Below are 25,291 nucleotides of genomic sequence, written 5' to 3' on the forward strand. Positions count from 1 at the left end.
TGGAGAGCTCACTCAAACTGTATCTTCAGTACAAAATACTCCTGTTTATAGTCCTACCATACTGGAGTCAGTTTTAAGCCTGGGGGTGGAAAAAAGCATATTACAATAATGTTTTAAATTACAAAAAGTACCTTGGTTGCCAGTGGTTTCCCCTACCCGCTTCACAGATCAATGTACTTAGCCATAACACTTTTTGTAAGATAAACAGATCCCTGCTAAGGAACAGTATTATAAACTGTCCTGTTAAAACGCCACCCAGAACACTTTTTTTATTTTTTAAGTTTATCCCATGTTTTTTCTGAACATTGTTCTCACCCCTTCCTATTCTCCACCTAGGATTTAACTGATCACAGCACAGCTATGCAAGTGCCAGGCATCACCGTAAGACCACCACAGTCACACCACTGATGACAAAGTGACAAAAAAAATTACAATTCACAAAGCAATCCAAGACTCTGAAGGAAAAAGTGTTACCGAAGATGTAATCGTGATATTGTGTGATATCTCCAATCATTTACGATACCTGTTGTTGATTTTTAGTCATCTAGTCTAATCTTTAAAGTTTTGCTCAGCAACAAGCTTGCAGTGTCCACTGCACTTGGCTGGCAATTTTCACAACACTCTTACAGGTAGAATCCACAGAAAGCTAGCAACTATAAGTAGCAAACCATATTGAGAAAAACACCTCTAAAAAAGAACCCTCAAAACAAAAAGACAAGAACACAGATGCGCATCCACACATTAGTACAGTCTAGCTTCTGAATCTCAATAGCTCTGCAGTAAGCAGAGGGGGCTGGCTAAGAAATCTTGATTTAAGTGCCACAATTCACAGACTCTAAAGCCCAAAGTGGAATGACAGAGAAAGCAAGAATTCCAGGTTTTTGTTTGTTAGTTACTGATGAATCATCGAAGACTGTTTTCCCTTAGCAATACTTAAATGCAAGGCTTTATTCAGTCCTCATTCAAAGCTGTCATTTCCTGGTAATTAACTTCACAATGGCCTAGCCCTAGCGACAGTCACCAGAAGTGCCACAGGGAGCTGATTAATACAGAATTTATTTAAACTATGCTTGCTACTAGCAACAGCAATGCACGAAGGGAACATTTAAGCTTTAAGTTTTCCCTAACTAAATTTGCTCGTATGCAGAAAATACCTGGTGTCTCGTTGACTAAAGTTTTCTTCACTTACTTTACTGTTCATATAATTTTAAGATAACTACAGCTGTGTGCTGACCTACACACACACTAGGAACAAATAAGAGTTTGTTTGGAAATGTGCAACATAGTGCAACTTACTTTGGAACTTCTTTAATATATCTGTCATATGCAAGGGTATTCTTTCCAAAATTGATCTGTTTTTGTCTTCTCCTCAGAACCGCTTCATCTGTTTCCCTTTCAGCTGGATTAGCAGAATCACTTGAAACAGAACTTAAAAATAAAAATTAGAATTAAGTTGAGAAGAACCTTAATGCTTTACAACAAGTTATATAAACACATACTCTAGAACTGCATGTATGCTTATTCTGATAGACAGCAAGCACAACTCCACCAGTTTACAGAAGTGAAAGCTGTGCTAACCAAATTAATCATTACGACAAAAGACCAGGTTTTGCAAGTTCATGCAATTGCTCAGGTTTTTAAAAAGTAAACCCATACCTGAGCATACTAGTGCTAAAGCTGCCTTACTAGAAGCTTACAGCTAGTTTACAACAAGGAAATCAAATGATACACGATTATTGCATACATGTGTAACAACCTCCTAACATAAACATGAAAAAGCTTAAACTCAATAAAATGAAGATGGCTAATATAAAGGAGGCTAGCTTGAATGACCTGATAGCCATTTCTCTCCCCAAGTCTCAATGACTGGTTTTCATTTTTCCTTTCACTATTCCAGTATTTTCTCTTATGGAAAGCTGTAATGAATATGCAATTTAAGCTGAAAAAGAAGAGAATCTGAAATGACCATACAACGAGCTTTTGAGATAAGACTTCTCAGTGCTACTCTCTCCTTAAGGCTTCCTTCAGGCTTGATATGAAACAGCCTGGCTGTTTGTGCATGTAAAGCAGCCAGAGATCATCAGACAGCTATTGCTAAAACCAACGCAACAGTAGTTAATGATTATTCAATACCTACTTCGTCTTTTTTTTATTTGATGGCCTCATTGTTTTCCCTTCTTCAATTCTACCTTCCCAGTCAGGGCAACTAGAAAGAGGCCTCGAATCTTCTGGTGTTGAAGAGCTGGAAAATAATGAGAACTCAATATGAACATTTGTTGCTCATAACGTATTTAATGAACAGAAACTTCAATAGTGGACAAAAACAGCTCCACAACTGTAACGCCATGGGCATGCCCCTGCTCAGTTCAAAGTCAAACAAATTGAAACATTTCAGCTCAAGTCACCTTCAGCAGTGACGTAAAATTACCAGTTTTACTTTGCAGGGAAAGAAAATAGTCAAGAAGTGAATTTCATGTCAGAACATAGACCTGACCATTTCTTAAAATACTCCCAGCTCAGCCAATGCAAATGCTTCTCTATGCTATTTGAGGACCTTCTCAATACTGCCATTCCATGAAAGAGCACAATTCATTCAATTACTTGAGGTCAAAATCATCAGCCTAGTCACTGCTCTGTCATCAGCTAAGGACTTTGTAAAGGACAGAGGAGATGCTTACGAAATAGAAAAATGCCCATCACATCAGCAGAACTAACATTTTGTCAGACACCATCATATCCCAACGTATCACTTCAAGAATGTAAACTCTGCTGTGTAAAGCCAAAAAGGGAGTCAGGAAGCTCTTACTTAAATAATCAGTTGGATCACTGATGTTCTCTGAGTGAAGAAACACCAGGTTCCTCATTAACTTCAAAAATATAATAAATGAAAACTCTATAATGCTGTAATATTCTGAAGCGCTGAATTCTCCTTTCAGTCTGTTGACTTCTTTCAATGTTGATGCCTCAACATTTAACATAAGTAGTATAGAAGTATATTTAGCTTACAGTCTTACTTTCCCTAAACGGTTTCACATCGACAGATGAGATTACCATCCATGCTGCCAATGTCATTTTAACACAACACAAAGATTCCACACTAAGAAGAAACATATCTACTCAGCAAAAGAGAAACACAAAATGCTACTAGCACATGCAGTTTGACTCACAATCGTAACATACTGTTAATATTTTTTATGATAGCATCATAAGACATAGAAAACACTCCTGAATACAGGGTCTTTTCTAAGCTCTTCAAAAGATTCATTTATTAACTTCATTTACTCCACCTGGAGCACTGTGTCCAGCTCTGGGGTCCTCAGCACAGGAAGGACATGGACCTGTTGGAGAGGGTCCAGAGGAGGCCACAAAAATGATCAGAGGGATGGAGCACCTCTGCTGTGAGGAAAGGCTGAGAGAGTTGGGGTTGTTCAGTCTGGAGAAGAGAAGGCTGCGGGGAGACCTTATTGCAGCCTTTCAATACTTAAAGGGCACCTACATGAAAGATGGGGACAGACTTTTTAGCAAAGTCTGCTGCAACAGGACAAGGGGTAATGGTTTTAAACTAAAGGAGGGTAGACTTTGACTAGATATAAGGAAGAAATGTTTTACAATGAGGGTGGTGAAACACTGGAAGGGGTTGCCCAGATGGGCGGTAGATGCCCCATCCCTGGAAACATTCAAGGCCAGGCTGGACCGGGCTCTGAGTAACCTGATCCAGTTGTAGATGTCCCTGCCCATTGTAGGGGGGTTGGACTAGATGACCTTTAAAGGTCCTTTCCATTCCAAAGCATTCTATGATTCTATCATTTATTAACTTCATATTAACTGATAAAAGATTCAATATTAAACACGCCATCAGAAATGACAATCGCCTTCATATAACGTAATACTCAGAGACATATAAATTATATAAAAAAAGTTTTCATCTTCCCTCAGTAAAATATTTCGTCTCCTCTAACTTAGATTCTACTCCGTTTTCTGCACATACCCAAGCACTCACCACTTTTCATACTTCCTGTCAGACATTAAGATACCAATCTCAATCACTTCTTCCACCTGAGGTCTTTAGTCTACAATATCGAAAAGTAAAGCAAAATACTCCTAGAACTACCCACCTATAAAATTTTATCTCATCTCAAATTGTCCTCAGTACTGGACTACAAAAAAGAAAAAAAAAAAAAAGGTATTTACTAAAAACTGTAGTACAGCTGAATATACTGAGTGCACTGTCAAGTGCAGAGACAAACATCATGGTTTGTCCACACTTACAGATGCGTAAGCAAAGCATAAAAAGTAACAGCATATTGCTTCAACGGGAGTTTTATACTAATATTGAAGAGTTCAGCAATAAAGGGCTTAAACTACTGCCTCAGTATATACCATTTCTCTCTTTCATATGAAATACTTGCTAATATTATGGCATGTATTTCAATTAGCCAAACTGAATGGTCTACTCGCATAATGCAGAGATCATTTGCTAACTTTATGCTACTGTATTATTAGAAAACATTTAATTTCATCACATCCAAGGTTTTGTTGGATTCCTAAAGAAAACAGTGCAGCAAAGTGAAGATTTAAAACTTCACATTTATTCCTTACCTCTCCAGCCATTGGTCTAAATGTCTACATTGATATTCATCAAACACCAAAGAATCTGAATCATTCCAACTTCTACATTCCTGTTCTTGATGCCAGCAGTGTGGATGTTGCACAGAACTAGAAAATAAGAATTTTCATCAGAAGTCAAGTCACTGGTAGTCACTGAACATTGCCTATACAAAACAAATATGGACAATCTTGAGTATCATCATTTATAATTACAAAATGCTGATTTGGCACCGATACATGATTTGCGTCAACTTACTCATTCAGGCAACACTAACTTAACAAAGGTGTTAGACAATGCATTTGCTGAGAAAAGGTCTTTGACTAATGCAACTAAGACATTAGAATTTTAAAATAAACCGTTAATATTTAGGTAACCAGTTTATCCTTTTTCTATTTGCAGACAAAAAGGGGGGAAAAATAAAACCCAACTGAGGACTGTCACCAGTGTTTATGGAACTGCTGACATGTGGCAACATTCATAGACCGTCCTCTGTCAGCAATGCATTATTTGACATTTATATACCATTCTATCCAGCACTAAACTCGTGGAAGAGGCAAATGTAGAAACATCGCTTCAACACAGGAAAACAGCAGGCCGAAGGAGAAGTAGGTCAAACATTTATGTAGAAATAATTTTACACAGGCAATCCTTCACCAGACACTGCTGCAGAGTCCTCACAAGCAAGCACGGGACAAGGAGCTAGAGTGGGGTGCTTGCAACATGCTGGAAGGACAGCCAGAGATTGCTTAAGAGTTACCTACATTTTCCTCCTCAGTTCTGTGACATCTTAAATGCTAGGTTAGTAAACAAAACACCCTCACAGCATCCACTAACATCAGGCCTGGCTTCTGGGCTGAGGCGCACACCTGCAGGTCAGCCACCGCCTGCCTGAGAGAACGGCCCTATACAACCCCACGCAGTAAACACGCTGTTGTTCTGTCTGTGCGAGTAAACAGTAAACATACTGTTCTGTACCTGCCAGGTCTCTGCGCTTCTTAAGTCAACAAGTGAGAGGGAAGGAAGGGACTTGTTATTTTAATCCTGGATTAACAGCCTGTGCTTTCTCTGCCTTCCTCCTCCGCCCTGACCGGCTCTGGGAGCGTCCTGCTCCCGGAGGGCTCACAGGTACCGACACACAGCGCAAACGCCTTACTCCTAACCACGGAGCGAGGCAAAAGGATGCTTGCAACACATTCGGTTTTCGAAAAAGCAGTGAACGGATAAAACCTTTCTCTAACCACCCTCAGCAACACTTACTCAATTGCAAGACTTAAAAGAAACAGGGCGGGGGCGAGCACAACACCTAGCATGCCTTAGGCACAACGCTATTTGAAAATCTAGGGAAAAACGCTAACTGAAAATCACGCCTTTTCGACATATTCCAGTATGTCTTTACTTCCAGTGCTCTGCACTCCCCGCCCACCCCAGCGTCAGCCCCGGTGACTCCCAGCCGGACTCGGGGCGTTTCGCCGAGCCCGCACGCTTCTGCCTGGGCCGGGGGGCATCCATCGCTCCCCGCCCGACTCCCTCCCCGCTGCCAGACGCGACCACAGCGACTCCGCACGGAGCCTCCCTCGCCCGGGGCGCGGGAGGAGGAGGGCGCCAAGCTACCAGCAGCTGCCTCTGCCCGCCGCCCCTCGCGGGTACCGCGGAGGACGCGGCCGAAGGCGGGGACGGGGGACGAAGCCCACCCTGCGAGCGCCGCGACAGGCAGCGCACACCCCCGCCCCGCCCACACGCCGGAGCCCCGCCAGCTCCGCAGCCGCCCTCAGGGAGCAATACCCGCCACGCCCCAGCCGCCCCGGCCCTCCGCGGTGGCTCCCACCTGCGCAGCCCGCCCGGCTCCCCACCGCCGGCGGCGGCGCGGCGCGGTAGGCCCCGCTGCCCGCGGAACATGGCTGAGGCGAGCGGCGCCGCCGAGGCGGAACATGGCTGCGCCCGGCAGCGCGCAGGCGCGGCGCTGCCTCCCCAGGGGCGGGCGCGATGGTAGCGCGCAGGCGCCGTAGTCCTGCCGGGGGGGGGGGGTGCGCATGCGCACAGACTCCCTGCAGGTTACGTCCCAGCGCAGCGGCCAGGGAGCGGGGAAAGGAGCACGGCGTTACTGGGCTGGAGGGAGGCTAGGTTGCTCCTGCCAAAAAGCCGACCGGGGAAGGGGGAGGAGGGCGTCGTGCCCTGCTGCCCAGCCTGCTGTGAGGCGGCAGGGCGCAGCTTCCCTCACGCCGAGGGCACCGTTTCTCTCACGGCCTCTCCGTCGGACCCACCCGGAACGGGGGGCGGCTGGGCCCCCGGCCCGCTCCGCTCGCCCGTCTGGCGAAAAGCCAGCTGCGACGTCGGGGCGTTACCTCACTCATCAGCCGAGGCCTCGGTTTTGGCCAAGTTGGTCATCTGCTGGATGTGGTGACAGAAATCGGCTCAGCAACAGGGGTCAGTAGGCGCCACAGCGTACACTTCAGAGAAACACGTCCCACGCTTTGTACCGTTAATGGAGGGCACTATGGTCTTCCATTGCCTGTGCTTGTTAACATATCTAAGCAATGCCACGATAAAAAAATTGTTTTATACAGGGCACATCATTGCTATATGCCAGTGCTACCCTGGGAAGACAAATTTCTAGTCATCATCCCTGCTGATTTCATGCCATCCAGTGTCACTCCTTCCCACCTGCTAGTTATGGAAAGTATTTGTTTGTTTGTTTTTTCCTGAGATGTATATGTAGATTTTACACACCTTGTTTCATTTACACAACCCTCTGCGTTCAGCTTATAGTAGGAAAATTCATCAAAGAAGGAATTGCCAGGTGCACCTTCAGGAGAATTTAAGCCCTCTTTGTATGCACGTGTTTTCAGCTAAAACGTTGTATGCAGACAAGTCAGCCTGATTTCCACCCATATAAAGTTTTAACTGGTAAATATAACTTGAAAATGAAAACCAGAAGTCTTACATAAAACCAACTGTATTTTTATTCAGCTCTTCAGAGAGTTTTAAGATTAACTACATATATTCATTAAGCCTTTTCCTTAAAAGGCTATCCAAATAATACTGTCCATTTTAAAACAGGTAAGCTATCTAGGTAAAAAAAAACCAACCACAAATAACAAACCCTGCAGTATATCTTTGGAAGAAAATGTCTTGTAATGCATGTCAGAGCTTGAATATTTATATCTCAACGCCTTATATATCTCAAAGTCAACATTTCGTAAAAAATGGCACTCAGAACTTGAGTCAGTTCTATGCCTTACTGAGGTTTAGCAGGACTGGAATGGTAAGTAGCTGCAGTCTACCAAGTTTCAACACAATAAAAATAGTCATACTGAAGAGATCACATAATAACCTGGTATTTTGGTTTCAAGATATGGCAAGCCTCATGGTAAACAACTGCATTCCTATCATGGATTCAAAATACATCCTGCTTGGACAAAATGCCTCTTTTGGGTTAGCAAACTATGTTAACCTAAAAAAATGAACAGATAACATATTTTGCCAGTATTTTCTGGAATGCTATAATTACAGAAATGACACAACTGTGGAAATAAATAATATAGCCACAGCCCATGTTTCAGAAACACCTGTTCAGCGGCAGCACATGTGGAAATTTGGGCTATACGTGTATACATACATATGGGGTATTTATACTGACACTGCGCACCCGCATATAGATTGTCTTATCGTAATGACATTACATTTATATAACATACTTCAGTTTATTAACATTGCCTACCCACAAGTCAGTGATGTGGAAAAGCATACACACAGCTGAAAAAGCAATGCTAAATCACTAATAATTCAAGAAAATTCTTTAAGTAAATATTTTAGCCCATCACATTACTTGGTTCACTTTTTTCTTAGAAAAGTGCTGTAAAAAGACTGATTCTAAACCCTACCCTTATGTTTAAGAAATGTATCAGGATTGGGTGGGAGGCAATGTATTTCTTTTTACTGCAGAGATCTTCTCTAGAAACAGCCCTATACGTGCATGTGGTTCTTCGGATGATGATCTGAAGCTATCACGAAGACAAATGCCTGTTTTTATACTCTATTATTTTCATGTTCAGTGATTTATTCAAGACAAATAAGATATCACACGACTGTGCAGGGAGAGGTCACGGTTTCTCCTACTGTCTCCAAGAAGGATATGTCATAGGGATTTTTAACAAGTTGGTTCTCTCACACAGCCTTTAAGAAGCTTACAAACTTGGGAGGCATGCCAGATTACTTTGAGGACTTAAACCTGGAAAAAAAAATCTTGTTTTAAGGAATTTAAGCCAGGCACTATTATTAACATAAATCATATTTTTATTTTGGTAATTATTATTAAGATTTCTAAGAGGCACTTCTGTGGATAGAGGACTACCATTAAAAAATGCAAGAGTATTATACATTTATGACTGTTACTTGCTCACACTGTTATATTGGCAAAAGAAGTAAGATGAATAAAAGCAAAGTTCCACTGAAATGGAAACTTCCAATCAATTCAAAGTAGATTTTTGTACAGAACAATTCGACTGCACAAACAATTGGGAGACTAAAGCTCTTATTACATGAGATACTATTGGCAACTGGCCTGTTTTTCTTGTATAAAACCATCCGCAACTACATGCATCTAAATTTCTCAAGGCCTTTACCATGTTAACTTTACACATCTTTACAGTAAATATTTTTATTCCGAACAGGAAAAGAGCTGTAGGAATTGAATGACTGTCAGTCGCAAAACCACAACTCCAAAATCCTACCCTCTCTTCTGCAACTATTTCAAGGACCACAACCCTTGTATCTGTGCCACATTATGTAAACTTTCCAGAAGAAAATGGTACAAAATGCTTATTTGTAAAGGCTGCAGCATAGTGAGGAGGTGCATGTCAGGTGACACCACCTGGCCCTGTAAGAATCTTCCAAAGGTTACTAAATCCTGCAGAGACCATTGCAAACTTCCAAATAACTTGCCCACAGAAGTACTGGAAAATATTTTAAATTCCATCACTGGTCAGCTCCTTGATTTTTTATTCATTTTCAGACTTGTCAACAAATCTGCCTGAAACTCAGGAACTCAATTTAATCCTGTTCAGATGAAGAAGAGCATTCTACTTAAGATCTCTCTGGGAAAGAGAGAGGAATCCAGTCTCAGCGTCAAATTTTCACTCTATACAATCCAAAAACAACAGGTAATGAAAACCAGAAAAATCACCCTTATTAATAGGTAGTACAGGTAATTGCATAGTAAATGTTGTATATGTAACAACTGAGATATGCTGAAGCAATTAGTGTCCTTAAACCCAAACAGTTTGGACTTTTATAAGTGCATGTTATTAAAAAAACACAAACAAAAAACCCAACACCAACAATATAACATCTATGTTAGTTCTCAGATGATGCTGTCAAATCTGTTCTCAATCCCTTATCTCTCTCCAAAATACAGCTCGCAGCCACATTCGTAACTGTTTCCTGGCTGGCTTTCTCTAAGCGCGGTTGGGCGCATTCGCCACACAACCTGTAGCTAGGCTGAAACCCGAAGGAAATCTTTCGTGGTTGTGCTTCCAGTACTTGCACCGTTTCTAACATCCTGCCACCTATTCCTGCTCACAGCAGTTTTCCCTATCATGGTCATCAAGGTGTTTTCAGTTAACCACTGGCATGTCATCTATGCTAGTGATTTATTGATAAGATCCTTCTGATTATACAGGTGGGAGGTATTAGGCCTTTTATTCTCCTAGACCAAAGCATTAAAATATAACTTTCTCTCGCTCCTTGACCCACCTGTCTGCCTGAGGTTACTGCCCCTCTAAGGTGGACAATCCAAGCAGGCCGATACCTGCATCTCAGCCCCTGCAGTGCACAGGTCAGTGCAAGAACTCACGCGTTCTCCAGCAGCTTGAGGCTCTCCACCAAGCAGTATGCCAAATAATTGTTCATTGAAGGGCGTGATGGACAGCTAGAACACTAAGCACTGCATTTAGGTCTAGGAGTAGGGCTCTCCTAAATGTATGGAAAATGTTTTGATTTTAATTTACGAATTATTCTGATGCAGATCAGATCAAGAAGCATGCATTAGTACCCTATGAATATTAAAACAATGACTACTGCTTATGATCAGTCTTTGAATTAATTGTTAATTAATTAATTGTTAATGATGGTCACTCTTTGGGCATCTAGCATGGCAACATACGCCTTTGTGATCCTGGCATCTCTTTCAGGGGAAAGGTTACCCCTCGGAAAAAGCTTGCAGGCTTTGAAATAGCTGAGCATTCTTTCAGAGTATTTGGACAGTTCAAACGTTTGCTGCACTCCCTTCAAATGTATAAAAAAAAGTCCATCACATAAAGAGCATCGAAACCCTAAGCAATATAGCTCCTGGAAACCAACAGATTTAATGATGCATAGCATTAGCAATGTAGGTAAATGGGGTATGTTTCTGAATCCTTCTGTTGTTTGAAATAAATACATCCATCAAAAAATAAGCTGGAGGCAGATTAATGGAATAAAAAGTCCCTATGGGAGTTGTACATCTTCAGGGATTAAATTCCTTAGCCTACAGAAGCCGATCCCCTTTAGAAGTGGAGGGGACCAGCAGAAGAAACACAACTGGTATACTTGTTTGGTGAACACTTGCCAAGATTAATAAGAACTTTACAAATGGATTAAAGAAGAACAAAAGTAGCAATGAAGTCTAACCAAAGTAATTTTCTCAGTTAGCCCTTTACTAAAGAATCAAACCCCAAGTTAAATTTAAAAATTTAAAGAATGTAACCGACGTTAAAACTGGAAAAGAGAATAGTACTGCACATATAGAGGGATACTCTTATTCCATCCAAGACATAAGAAAGCAAAAGATGGGTTAAAAATAAAATCCAGGAACTGGTGAATAAAAACCAAAGATACAGGTAAAAGTGGAAAGGAACTGAAAAGCTTTACATCTCTTTTCAACACTGTAAAAGAAAGCTTTGGAGTTTGCACCCTTGTAGAACATGAAGTCTCAGAAACAAATCTAACAGGCCTTTTACCATACATTCAAATTTAAAAAGTTAAAACATACCCCAATATTATTCATCGTATTATGCAAACATCTAAAATGCAAAATTTGGCTCGGCAAGTTGGACAAGGCACTTGGCTCGACAGCCAGGTCTCTGGGTGCTGCTGATCCTGTCGGCTGGCAAACCATTTGCCCATGCAGGTGAGGCACCACATGGGACGACAGTAGCATTGCTGGCATTCCCCTTCGTTTGGCTCCTGGCAGTTCTTGATGAGCTTGATGTTAGCGATAGTCTGCATACACCCTATGCATGCCTCCAGCTCCTAAAGGAGGAGAAAAATGTCAAAATTATGAACTGCACAGACTGGTTTCTGTTATCGCTCTTCGAAGGCTTTTAGAAAATGATCTGTGCGCAAGCATAGCAGGAACGTGAGTTGGGCAGAGCCTCAAGGCAGAACTGCCCCACCAGAAGATACCAAATAGTTTCAATCTCCAGAGCCGTGTTTTAGCAGAACACCCTCTAATGAATGAGACCAATGAATCTCTTTAAACAGAAAACCCAGAACTGCTGCATGAGACTGATTAAACAAAAATGACTGAAAATAAATGTTTGTTCTTCCTCTCTCTGAAGAGCTCCACCTGTTTCCAGAGCACAGCAGCCAGAGCAAGGTAAGCAAGCAGCCATCTTTAGCATTCGGACATACTATTTTTCAAAAAACATACAAAATATAAAGTATGGAAAATAAACAAAGCAAACAGGTCTTACCACTTACTACAGCAAATGGCTGTTCATACGTTCCATCTTTGTAAGTAAGAGACATAAATAACAGAGGAACTGTTCTACTGAACACAATGGGCACTCATCTTGAAGGATCAGAAATTTACTTAATTTTTCTTGGATAATATTGGAATAATTGATATTTCCCCACTGTTAATTATGCCACAGGAACTTGCAGTTGCATATAGGGAGATCATCTTGCTATGAAGTGTTTTACAATTAATAATTAGCATTTCCCATGTGTCTTCCAGCCCAAGCTCCCCAAGAACTTGACAAAGTTCAGAAGACAACACACTGAACAGGCATGGAGACCTGAATCCTCTTTGTACTGCTACTGGTGTAACAAAAAAGCAGCTCTGCTTTGTGGTCTCTAGTTCCCACCTCCAGTGTCTCTTGCCTTGTCAGCTCAAGTGTCTGTTCGACCACGCTGGCAGCTTGACTGCGGAGCGGATCATCTTGCTTTGCCTCTTTTCACCTCAATCATTTCCCCCAAAGTCTTGTGTCAACATGGGGATGAGGAGAGTGTGAGAAGCAGGACTGCTTCTTTCAGAAGCTGTATCAGCTTTTAGCTTGTGAAATTGGGGCTTACCTAAGTTTTTAGGCAGGAAAAACTCTAGCATAGAAAGGTTAACTAACTTTTTCAACTTATTGATGGAGCTTCAGAATAGAGAAAAATCCCATGTTTTATTTTTAATGTCTGTATCATAGTTTCTGATGTTATTTATCACTCAATGTCAAACGAAAATTTGGTAGCTCAGCTGACACTTCAATGTGTCACAAATTAAAAGCCCTGCAAGAAAGCAACTCTCTCAAATAAATAGTTTCTTCTCTTTATTTTGAACATCTCTCTTCACTATACACTGGCACTGCAATCAGAACACACAATCACATTATGTGCAGCTGTATCGGATCCAGTTTTATTTTAGCTAGTTCACGTAACCATACAGCAAAGACACCGTATAAGCTGCAATGACACTACCAAAGATACCAAGTACTCCACTGGCTGGAACATCTGACACAGGCTTACTGCAAGGTCACCAGAACTAGTTTAATTAGTTACCCCTGGTACACTGAACACTGCTCTAGTCACACTTCTGATTGCAGCACAAGTATAATAATAACCAGGTCTCTTCAAATATTACTGAAGGAAGAACTCCGTAGCGTTATTTACAATTAAAGCAAGCCCCAATTAAGAATCATTAATTAATTTCAGCAGAAGATCCAGCAAAACCTGGCTGTCTAGAAAAGCAAGCTGCAATGGAGCAAACTGAATGGTAACGGAGCAAAAATAAATGAAGCAAAAGAACAGTAACAACAGCTGTGATTCTAGCTCCCCATAAACTTTCTGGAAATGAAACTTCATTACTTCCAAATGTTTTCAAGCAAAATTTTTATGGAAATTATTATAGAGGACTTTCTTCCACCCTGCACATTTCTCATGTCTCAAAAATGTAATGTTCACAATACAGTTCATCTCCTCATAGAAGGAACAGAAGAAGCAGCCAGAACTACATTTATTACATGTTTACTGAAATGGAAAGTGAGCCCTTGTGACGGAGGCACCCACCCTGACTGAGGGAACAGCACTTTGGCTCAGGCATCACCCACGAGTGGGCCTGACTGGAGTCAGCCCTGCTGTGCAGACCTTGAGAAAATGTGCTAGGCCATATTTTCTGACGAAGTTAAGGAATTTAGGCTATGTCTTATCAGGAGCTAACGGTGCCAGCCTGAGCTGGAACTAGATGAAACTAAAACTGCCATGGCTGCACAGCCTCACCGAAGGGGGATTTGACTATGAGTAAATCACTTTACGCTACAAATATCTGTAGCGTCCTGGAGCCTATTGAGCTCTCTTGAATGGCAGTGGGCTGCACGGCGGTGATCTCCCCTTGGGCAGGACGCCTCTCAAGGTTAGTCCTCGAGACCGAGAGATCCCTTACCCGGCATCTGTTATCTCCAGAGAGGTAAGCAACACTTTATATTAGATCTAAAGCATACTGTGTACAAGCTAGCTGAATTATTAGAAGTGCAGTAAGTAGTAGAGTGTTTGGCTGCTGTTTAATTATCGTTTAATTACCATTTAGTTACTGTTTGATTACTGTTCAACTACCATTTAATAATCATTGTTTAATAATTATTGTTTGATCATCATTCAATCATTGTTTAATCAGTGTTTAGTAAAACCTTTGGGTTACCTCCACTTCTTTTAATAATTCACCTGCAACAAAATTTGGCGTAGTCAGCAGGATGGCGAGTTCAATCACTGACTACTTACAGAGGCACGGAGTTAGCCCTTTGCTGACATCAGGGAATCTGGAACACACCGAACAACTGTCCACCCCCAAAGACCCTGCACATAACCCTTTTAGACCTCTTAGGGAGGAATTGCAAATCTTGAAGCCAAAAAAAAGAGTAAGTCCCGGACAGCAACTTGGGCTGCCCGTCCAGAGGATTGAAACTTATCAATGGGTTAGCACAGACAGCCCTCACATTTATGTCCCAAACAGCCCCCAAAGACACCTGGTAAATTTTTTAATTGACACAGAAGCTCAAATTTCAATAATCTCAAGTTTGGATGCCCAAAGAACTTATGTTAAGCCTGGTCAACGGAGGGTTAAAATAACAGGATTTACCAGCAAAAGTAAAACACACCCCACAGCTAAAGTAAACTTGTTATTGCCAGGGCAGAAAAGGATATCAAGGCACCAATTAGCAGTAGTTTCAGGGAAAGAAAATGTGTTAGGCTTTGATGTATTACAAGGACGAGTTTGGAGGTTGCCAGACAGTAGTGTTTGGTCTTTTGGCTGCCCGGAGTGTCCTTGGTTACTGAATGAAAATTAGCAGCTACTCGTGGGTGTCAGTGAACTGGTGTAGTTTGCTTACTGCGAGCTGCACCCACGCTGCCCGACTCAAAAATAACTAACTTCCCTCAGTATCCTATCTGTGCTGCTGCCCCGATGGGTATTGCGGAGGTCGTAGGTGACCTAGAAAAAAAGATACATTATCTCCAAAACGCTCTCCCCGTGTAATTCCCCAGCGTGGCCAGTTAAAAAACTAAACGGGAGGTGGCGCCTAACCATAGACTGCAGAAAGTTAAATGCAAATACAGCCCCTCTCACGGCCACCATGCTGAACGTCGCTACGTTAACCCGCCCTGCAGGCTGCCGCCCCTGGGTGGTGGTACTAGATGTAAAAGATATGGTTTTTTATGGTGCCATTGCAGGAGGAGGATAAAAGAAAATTTGCTTTTACCTAGGATGGGATACAATTTACTTTTAATAGACTTCCTCAGGGCTCTAAGCGTTCACCCACTATAGCTCAGTGGAGCTAAACATCGTATTAGTGCTAAATGGATATATCCTAGTTATTTATCAAACATATATAATTTATACATGTTCCTTTTCCAGGTTAAGTAAAGGTGACCTGTCCACCTAGGTAAGGCTGGTAATTGGTGTCTGTGGGAAAGATGATGCATCATGATACTGAGTCTGTTTTCATCCCTCTATACTATCAGGCCTTTCCCACCTCTCTCCTTCACTCCTCATTGGGGTCCAGCTCCTGCCTTAGGAAAACAAATAATCAGTTTATTTACAGTCAGTTAAGATTTTACAATAGCTCTTGCTTGGCTCTCGAATATATGTTGTGGTGGGTTGACCTTGGCCAGGCGCCAGGTGCCCACCAAGCTGCTCTATCACTCCCCTCCTCAGCAGGATGGGGCAGGGGGGCCCATGGGGCAGAGAAAAGAAGATGGAAAAAAACTCATAGGTCAAGATAAAGTCAGTTTAATAAAGCAAAAGCAAAGGCCATGCGCAGAAGTACAGGAAAACAAAAGATTTATTCTCTACTTCCTACCAGCAGGTGATGTCCAGCCACTTCCCAGGAAATAGGGCTTCAGTGCACGTAGCGGTTGCTCCGGAAGACAAATGTCATAATAATGAATGCCCCCGCCCCTTTCTCTTAGCTTTTATTGCTGAGCAGATGTTATATAGTATGGAATATCCCTTTGATCAGTCTGGGTCAGCTGTCCTGGCTATGTCTCCTCCCAAGATCTTCCCCACCCCCAGCCTACTGGTGATGGAGGGGAAACACTGGTGTGTTACCAGCATCTTTCTAGCTACCAATACAAAGCACAGCACTATGAGGGCTGCTATCAGGAAAATTAACTCCATCTCAGCCAGACGCAATACATATATACAATGTCCACAGGTGAAAATAAAGCCCGATTCAAAGGAAAACAGGCAGCCTTCTCTTGCTGGAAACTTGAGAGTCCTGCCAGTAGTCCATAATTGCCCTCATACCACTTCCCTCATGCACCTATAAGAATCATAGAGTGGTTTGGGTTGGAAGGGACCTTTAAAGGTCATCTAGTCTGACCCCCCTGCCATGAGCAGGGACATCTTCAACTGGATCAGGTTGCTCAGAGCCCCGTCCAACCTGACCTTGAATGTTTCCAGGGATGGGGCATCTACCACCTCTCTGGGCAACCTGTGCCAGTGTTTCACCACCCTCATCATAAAAAATTTCTTCTATCTAGTCTGTATCTGCCTTCTTTTACTTTAAAACCATTACCCCTTGTCCTATTGCAACAGGCTCTGCTAAAAAGTCTGTCCCCATCTTTCTTATAAGCCTCCTTTAAGTATTGAAAGGCCGCAATAGGTCTCCCCAGAGCCTGCTCTCCTCATAGGAGACGTGTTCCATCCTTCTGATCATTTCTGTGGTCTCCTCTGGACCTGCTCCAACAGGTTCATGTCTTTCCTGTGCTGAGGACGCCAGAGCTGGACGCAGGGCTCCAGGTGGGGTCTCACCAGAGCAGAGGGGCAGAATCCCCTCCCTCGCCCTGCTGGCCACGCTGCTTTTGATGCAGCCCAGGATACGGTTGGCTTTCTGGGCTGCGAGAGCACATTGCCGGCTCGTGTCCAGCTTTTCATCTGTCAGTACCCCCAAGTCCTTCTCTGCAGGGCTGCTCTCAATCTCTTCATCCCCCAGCCTTTATTGATACCAAGGGTTGCCCTGACCCAGCCGCAGGACCTTGCACTTGGCCTTCTTGAACCTCATGAGGTTCACATGGGCCCCCTTCTCGAGCTTGTCCAGGTCCCTCTGGATACCATCCCATCCCTCAGGCCTGTCAACTGCACCACTCAGCTTGGTGTCATCTGCAAACCTGCTCTGGGTGCACTCAATCCCACTGTCTATGTCACTGATGAAGATATTAAACAGTACTGGTCCCAATACGGACCCCTGAAGGACACCACTCATCACTGAGCTCCTCCAGACCTTGAGCCATCGACCACTACCCTCTGGATGCAACCATCCAGGAAATCCAATGAATTTTATATTACTGGCATTTGCCACCTCCTGGACTTGCTCCTTAAGATGTTCGTATTTTCTAACTTTCTCGGCTGCTGCATCAGCAAGTGATGATGGTTTACTCTCATATCTAACAGTTAAGTCCACCACAAAAGCCTGACCTCCCTTGACAAGTATCGGGTCAGGTTTATATCATTCATTTTGATGATCTTTTAAAGTGGCTCCTGAAACATTACCCATTCTTTCTTTTTAGCTTCCTCTGCCAACAGTTCACAGAGTTGGTTGTGTCTCTTTATTCTAGCATCTTAAACCACAGGGCAATATCCAATAATAGGTTAGCAGGTCTCACTCTCTGCTTCACAATGCTGACAGTTCTTAATTTGAGTGTCCTGCCTATCCCTTGCCAAATACTCTCTCTTGGGGTAGGCGCTAGCTCTTAATTGTAATGCAGTGATGAGCTTTCTGTGAGGAATGCCCCTATAATAGTCAATCCAGTTACTACTAATTTTATCCTTTTCAAAGTTGGTAATCCCATGGCCCTGGGATGGCAACTTGGTCCAATTCAAAAATTTCTGCTTTCGCCAGTCACAGGGTCTTGGAAAGATGACCTTCGGAGCGGACATCTCCCATTCCGAGACTGGTTCCTCACCGCCCACAACTTCCGAAATCACCATGACTGCGCTGGGGTCCCAAACAGATGGTCCCAAATTTTCTCTTTATCCCCACCTGCTGCAATCCATAGTTTTTCAAACTCTTTCTCTATACCTTCTTGCCGGACAACAGATCTTATAGCGTCGTCCGATGACTGAGCAATTCGGTGCCTGCACACTAGGAATTAGTCCAGAGAGCCTGGTAATACCCAGCCCTCCATCCCGAGTGCTGGAATACAGGATGGTATCACAGGTACATCCAGGCAGATATAACCAATCCTCGACCGCTGCTGAAATTGCCAAATCAAGGGTCTGTAGGTATGTGGCTTTCACATCAGCTTGGTCTGCTAAGTAAATCAGTGGTGGGATAGTATATCCCTTCAAGATGTCCACTTTCTGAAATGGCTTCAAAGGAGCCTGCCCAATCCACCTTAACCATTTGTTCAGTTTTTCTAGTAGTTCCAGCTTAGATATTCCAATCCATACATAGTCCCAGGTATTTTTCCGAACTTCCTGGATCAATCACATTGAGGGGTGTGCCATTTATTGTCCATGCCAGACAGTCGTTGATCATGTAAGAGTCCTTCAGAGGCTGAAGCCATGGCACTTCTCCCCTTGTGTTTTGCTGCCTGTCAGATCGCAAAAGACCTCTAAAATTTCAGTATTTTTCTGTATTCTGTCCCAGGATTCACTTAATAGGACCAAGTTGTCTGCAAAGACATATCCTACCTACTAACTAAAGGGGTAACCAGTCCGGAGTGACCCCGACAAGACTTGTGTTATTTTCTCTTTCCAGGAACGGTACCGGGAACGATACCGGCATGCCTCCCTTGGAGAGCGGATTGGTCATCAGAGGAATATTCATGCTTCTCACAGAGGCAATCATTGCCAACATGGACCAGATCCAGTTTACACTTCAACACGCCCAGTGCGCTGGCTGGAGGCCCTCACTTCTTTTATTTGTGCTAATCAATATGGTAACTGTAGTACATTCTGCATCATACATGTTTGTAATTCATGGAAGTACAGAAATATTGGGAGAACCAGCAAAAAAACCTAACAATGATAATCACTGGTAATCACAAATTGTAAAAGCAGATAAGAGTCACCTTATTTCTGCTACATCAGGTGACAGAATCTCTATTGAATGTAATGTGACAAATCATTCAAAGGCAAACACCTACACGTTCATCAGGAAGATACATGAAACTCAGTCAAAAAGCGGAGTAGGCTGTCCCTCGCACCCGAATTGTATAATTACTTTCCTCTTTAATGACACAACTACAGAAGCAGTGTGCCTGTGGACAGATAAAGGGAGAGATAGCGAAAATGGACTATCCTTAAAGGTCACGCTAACATCTACTCCCAGACCTCACACTATACCAACAACTACCCCGACTACCTATCAACCTACTCCCTATTCTATTACTCCCACAACTGACCAAGCTACATATCCACAAATTTCTGCAATTGGACCCTACGCTATTAAATGTACAGGACAGCAACAAGTCACATTTAACCTGTCATGGTCCCTGAAAAGGGCAGAACTGTCCATGTGTACTAATCTGTATAAGAACACTTTGTGAAGCCTTAATTGTTGATAGAAATTTTACCCACAATGTGTCCAATCATTCAAATGTATGTGTTTGTAACTTTGTAAACATTACTGGATGTGACTTTAATTACAGAGCCCCAGTGACTTCATACCCACTGTTAAAGAAAAACTACAAACTGTATCAAGAGCTTTTACCTTCCCCCATCGGAATGAACTTGATGCTGTTTCACAAGCTACCGAAACATAAAGACTTACAGGCCTCATTACAAAAAGTACAGCAACAAAGCAAAAACACATTGATAACTGTACATCACCATGGGGAAGAAATGCACCGTATACTAGGCAGAGTAAAGAAGGATGGGGAACGTCACTGGTGGGAAACGCTATGAGGATGGTCTCCGATGGCAACAGGTGTATTGAACGCCTTGTTACATCCCACAGTAATAAAGTTTGCCCTTCTGGTAGTTTGTATTGTTATTATTGTCTTTTTATATATTTGAGTCAGGTTTTTGGCCTGATCAGTATATCTCATTGTAAAACATACAGAATAACTTGCTACTGACTGTGTGGAACTATCTTATAATTAACCTTAATTAATTTTGTATTTATTGCTTAATCCTCCAGTAGACAACATGATGCTATTGCCGCCTCATATTTATAGCACAGAGGCAAGAGGTGACCGTACCACCACTCTGTGAAGTAAAGTGAATCGACTGTAGTCACGGGGTGGAGTGTGACAGATGCACCCACCCTGACTGAGGGAACGGCACTTTGGCTCAGGCATCACCCACGAGTGGGCCTGACTGAAGTCAGCCCTGCTGTGCAGACCTTGAGAAAATGTGCTAGGCCATATCTGCTCAGGAACTAAGTAATCTAGGGCATGTCTTATCAGGAGCTAACGGTGCCAGCCTGAGCTGGAACTAGATGAAACTAAAACTGCTACAGCTGCACAGCCGCACGTACACCAAAGGGGGATTTGACTATGAGTAAATCACTTTACGCTACAAATATCTGTAGCCCCCCAAGCTCATTGAGCTCTCCTGAACGGCAGTGGGCTGCACGGCGGTGATCTCCCCTTGGGCAGGACGCCTCTCAAGGTTAGTCCTCGAGACCGAGAGATCCCTTACCCGGCATCTGTTATCTCCAGAGAGGTAAGCAACACTTTATATTAGATCTAAAGCATACTGTGTACAAGCTAGCTGAATTATTAGAAGTGCAGTAAGTAGTAGAGTGTTTGGCTGCTGTTTAATTATCGTTTCATTATCATTTAATTAGTTTGATTACTGTTCAACTACCATTTAATAATCATCACTTAATAATTAACATTTAATCATCATTCAATCATTGTTTAATCAGTGTGTAATAAAACCTTTTGGTTAACCCCACAACGACTTCTCTTAACAATTTGTCTGCGACAGCCCTAAGTAAACAGTTCTCAATCACACAGTAATCACAGGCTCACCTATATTGAAAAGTGTAATTATTACAGTGGATAGAAAGTCTCACCTGAGTGCTTGGAACAGGATACGTCTGGTTAATTTCCACCAGAGATGTAAAGGTTTCTAGAAATAAATCACTAAGGCTTTGATGGATCACAACATTAGCTGCATTGCTGATGGGAGCACGGAGCTTTTCTCGGAGCTCCCCGTACTCTGTGGAGTTCAACCTGAAGAAGAAAAGATGGAATGAAATGTTACCTTAATTATCTATTCAAATACCTTGATAGTACATTGCAGAGGTTAACATCAGAGAAGTGAATCCACGGAAGAGTTATTTAGGTTGGTACGTAGTCATCAGAATAAATACACAGTGAGCTTTTGCTTTCTTTTGCTGTTTAGTTGCTGGTTTTGACACAACTTAGACAACAGAACACGCTGTTCTCCTTCATATCTGTGTCAGATTGGCGATAGGATATGCCAGAGGGAAGGCTTTTGAAGTAATCAACGTGAACAAAAGCAATACAGGCACATAAATCATGCATTAACTGTAAAGTACTGCATGCACAATTTCTGTCCACCTTCTTAAGGCCTATTTACTTATATCTAAATTCTATAAATTCCCGAGGACAGAAATTAGTTATATCAGGTGATGTATCACGTGGTGATATAGTACATGTAAGTATCAGAAGAATGTCAATCAGTATCAGTTTCTGTGATTTTATGATACAATTTTAGATAAAACCTAAATTTCACAAAGGTTACAAACAGCTGCTGGATGTGACTTACACTTTGATTTAAGGCTGTAAGAAGCTGTGTTTCACACTGGGCTGCTTCTGCTAAAACAAGTGTCTCTAAGTGAGGCCCACAGACCTCAAGGGGCACATGAGACCTCGTGCAGATCCTGTAGGGACACATTACTGTTGTTGCCCCTTTTTAATGCAACAGTTCTGAACTGCAGATTCAGAACTCCCCAGCTCAATGTTTCCACTCATTGAACAGCTTGCATGGAGAAGCCCTGGGAACATCGCCCTGAAATTCCTCGTTCTTCCTACCACTCGCTGAGTTCCTGGAGCTCAGTACAATGCAACGCTGGCTTAGCTTTAGCTCCCGGTGGTCTCCATTGTTTTAACTATTATAGGATAATATTGTTTGTTAACAGATACTATCTGTGCAAATAATAGAGACCTTTCTATGCAGAATAAAAAAATCACCTTGAACATGCAGGGAAATGTGGCCTGCCTACACAAAAGTATTTTTCTTCCAGAAACATCCCACTGTATCCAGTTCTGATTCTGGATATATACAATGATCCTATATCCTTAATAGGGGAATTTTGTCGTATGGCACTTTTCTTAAATCCTGTATGACTGCATTCTAGCAGAGATTTGCTATTTCTGGCACATCTTATTACACAAACTTTTAAACAGTCTTCTCAGTGCTGTTCTGTTTAGCCACAAAATAAAATTTTGGGGTTTGGATTTTTTTTCCCTAAAAGGAATTGCCAAAGAAGCCATGATTTTCTCAGCTGGGGATGCAGTTTTATCACTCTGGCAGTGAAGCACTTACAGAAGAAAATCATTAGTTGTTTAACACTTATTTGGTCACCACTCTCACAGGTCTATAAAAGTCTCCTCTTTTCTCAGGATTGTCACGCTGACCTTAACTAACCTCTCGTTCTGAGCTCTGTTGACCTGGATATCTAACACAACCACCTCTACGCCTTCCTCATACTTGCCAGGACCCCTCCGTTCACCTACAAGTCCGGTGATCTGCCTGCTTTTAACTACCTAATAAATAAATGCTGCTGACATACAACTTTACAGCAAACAGACACCCAAATGCCTTTTCAAACATATAGTTGTAGGAGCACCAGCATGGCTTTGTGTACTCCTTCTAATGACACAACAACAACAAAGACTTTAGCACCATTCTAAGCAGTGTAACAGGTTTCTGCAAAACTCGTACTTTTGCCTAGCTACACAGAGAGACTGCTGAACAAAATAGCACGGACCCTTGGAAAACAAGCCCTAACAGTTCACGGCACGTGCTCTGATTTACTGCTACAAGAACACATAAATCAGAAATGGACCAAAATTACTTCCTTGCTTTAAGGGCAGTTAGCTTGCAGTAGCTCAGCGAGAACTCTTCTGAGCAGTGACAAAATTATGAGCCTTGAGCACAAGAAGGAAAAAAAAGTCATGGGTGAACAGCCAGTTTTAGACAAATAACTATTTCTCCTCCCCCAAAATTTGTATGACCAAAGATTCCCCCTTTCATTCCTGTTCTCCATCTTTCACTGAAGTTTTTCCAGTTACTTCTTTCTGCATGCAGCACAATCCTCTTCCTAAGAATGGATCAAACAGGGCAGTCCCTCTGTTTAACCATTGTGCATTCAATACTGTAGGTGTATGAATCTTTCTAAACAACCTTTCTTCACTGCACTGCATGGCAGAACTGCGCATACAGCATCTCTGAACACCAGGCAGGGAGCAAAAAGGAAGGGACAAGACCCAAGGAGTCTTCAGATCTGCACAAAAGCACTCCATTAGCACTATCAAATCGCATATATATAACATAACAGGGTAGCTGTTTTACCGGATATCAAACGCCTTCACGTAGGGATTAATACTGGCAACACGGATGGTGAGGAACTGCACAGGCATATTGGAGTCTGGGGTGAGTTCATGCTGTCTGGAGTCTGTCACTGTCAAATGAATGTCCTGCTGCTGGGCAACGTGTAAACAGTAGGTGGTCACTTTAATCACCCATGTGTCTGTAACAATAACCCTTGCTCCTGGCGTTCCAGTAGCAAATTTGTCGATTCTCCTAAATTCTGTGTTGATGGAAGAAGCTACTGCCCTCCAACCCGACTGCGGGAGAGCATGAACAGCGAGCGTTCGGGCTAACGGATGATTATTCCAACCTTTCCGTGACCAGTAATACGCCAGGGCACTGGTGACTGCCGGAAAGAGAACAGCGAAGAAGAAGAAAGTTTTCCATCCTTTTGAAGCCAGGTAGAAAAAACAAAGATGTTTTTCAGGTGCAGCAAAGCACATACCAAGGTAATAACCTGCAAGGAGAAAGACTTACTTTCAGAAAGTGATTAAGTACATGCATAAACACATACCCTGACATGTAGTTGTCTAGCCAGTGAGCTCACCTCCAGGAGAGCTACTGTACTTCGGGATGAAAACTCAAATTCAAGGCTCTTGTCCTAAGCAATCTGAGGTAAATTCTTACCTGTCACTGATTTTTTTACCAGAATTACGTAGCTAAGTGAAGCTAATTTGAATTTGCGGGTTAAATAAAATTACCTGTAAGATGACACTTAGTTTTGGCAGAATTATAAGCTAAAGGAAGCTGATCTGCGTTCGCTGGTTAAATAAAATGCTGTTCCTTTGTAACTGCAGGTACTCTGATGCAGCCAACCAGTTATGAAGTTTAGGGTGTACATGACAAAGAAGCTCGAGAGATGCTGAAATACCCTCTTTCCAAGATGCACGGTGTAACCTGCTTCACCCAACAAGCGGCCCCGCTGAGGAAGCCCCTCGCTCCCGCCATGGCCGCGGGTGACAGCCGCCACAAGAGGTTTGCCTCGCGCACCCCCGGGGCTGAGGGCTGCCGCCTCCCGTGGGGACACCCCCCCCCCGCCCCGGGCCCTCCCTCCCCGCCGCCGCCGGCCGGGGCTCACCCAGGGGCAGGAGGGAGTGGGCCAGCAGGGTGCCGGTGCTGCGCCGCAGGTGGTACTGCACGAAGGCCGCGTCCTCGCTGCCCAGCCAGGCGGCCAGCAGGCTCTGCACCGTCAGCCCCGCCGAGCGCACCTCGTCGGGCGGGAAAACGAAGCAAACGGCGAACACCAGGTAGGCCAGCGTGAAGGTCACCGCCGGGCTCTCCATGCTACGGCCCGCTCCCGCCGCCCGGCCCGGCCCGGCCCGACCCGACCCGCCCCGACCCGCGGCTCGCTGGGAGCGGTAGTTCCCGCCGCAGCC

The 25,291-nt window shown here is 43.2% G+C and overlaps 2 protein-coding genes across 12 annotated transcripts in view; both read right to left on the reverse strand.

Moving 5' to 3' along the window:
- LOC104018096 (uncharacterized) overlaps nt 1–6,566 on the reverse strand; it is a 21,057-nt gene extending 14,491 nt beyond the window's left edge. For all 8 annotated transcript variants that reach the window (XM_087736124.1, XM_087736122.1, XM_087736120.1 and 5 more), the window contains exons 1-4: nt 6,435–6,566; nt 4,600–4,716; nt 2,138–2,242; nt 1,297–1,428 (exon numbers count right to left, since the gene is read on the reverse strand). In XM_087736124.1, coding sequence (XP_087592250.1) covers nt 1,297–1,428; nt 2,138–2,242; nt 4,600–4,716; nt 6,435–6,505 — 425 coding nt within the window. In that variant the 5' untranslated portion in view covers nt 6,506–6,566. The remainder of the gene's footprint in view (nt 1–1,296; nt 1,429–2,137; nt 2,243–4,599; nt 4,717–6,434) is intronic.
- On the reverse strand, nt 4,600–25,201 carry TMEM129 (transmembrane protein 129, E3 ubiquitin ligase). Of its 4 annotated transcripts, none has more exons than XM_087736130.1 (5): nt 24,994–25,201; nt 23,898–24,372; nt 21,370–21,529; nt 11,637–11,896; nt 4,600–4,716 (listed from the first exon to the last, which is right to left on the reverse strand). In XM_087736130.1, the coding sequence occupies exons 1-4, from the start codon at nt 25,196–25,198 to the stop codon at nt 11,648–11,650; spliced, it is 1,089 nt and encodes a 362-aa protein (XP_087592256.1). In that variant the 5' UTR covers nt 25,199–25,201; the 3' UTR covers nt 4,600–4,716; nt 11,637–11,647. The 4 variants fall into 4 exon arrangements, with proteins under 4 accessions (XP_087592256.1, XP_087592257.1, XP_087592254.1 ...); XM_087736131.1 differs by lacking the exon at nt 4,600–4,716 and adding an exon at nt 7,547–8,837; XM_087736128.1 differs by lacking the exon at nt 4,600–4,716 and adding an exon at nt 8,882–10,579.
- Between the last annotated feature and the right edge of the window lie 90 nt (nt 25,202–25,291).

Source organism: Nipponia nippon, unplaced genomic scaffold (genome assembly GCF_047370975.1).
Source record: "Nipponia nippon isolate SJK-2023a ecotype South Korea unplaced genomic scaffold, ASM4737097v1 scaffold_6, whole genome shotgun sequence".
Taxonomy (NCBI): Eukaryota; Metazoa; Chordata; class Aves; order Pelecaniformes; family Threskiornithidae; genus Nipponia; species Nipponia nippon.

Bases quoted from the DNA above. Each gene is read 5' to 3' on its own strand.
- TMEM129 (XM_087736130.1), bottom strand. From the start codon at position 25,198: ATGGAGAGCCCGGCGGTGACCTTCACGCTGGCCTACCTGGTGTTCGCC. The intron at 21,530-23,897 runs GTAAAACAGCTA...TTTCTTCTTCAG, and splicing joins GTGAAGGCGTTTGATATCCG to GTTGAACTCCACAGAGTACG. The intron at 11,897-21,369 runs GTGAGACTTTCT...CTCCTCCTTTAG, and splicing joins ATCCTGTTCCAAGCACTCAG to GAGCTGGAGGCATGCATAGG.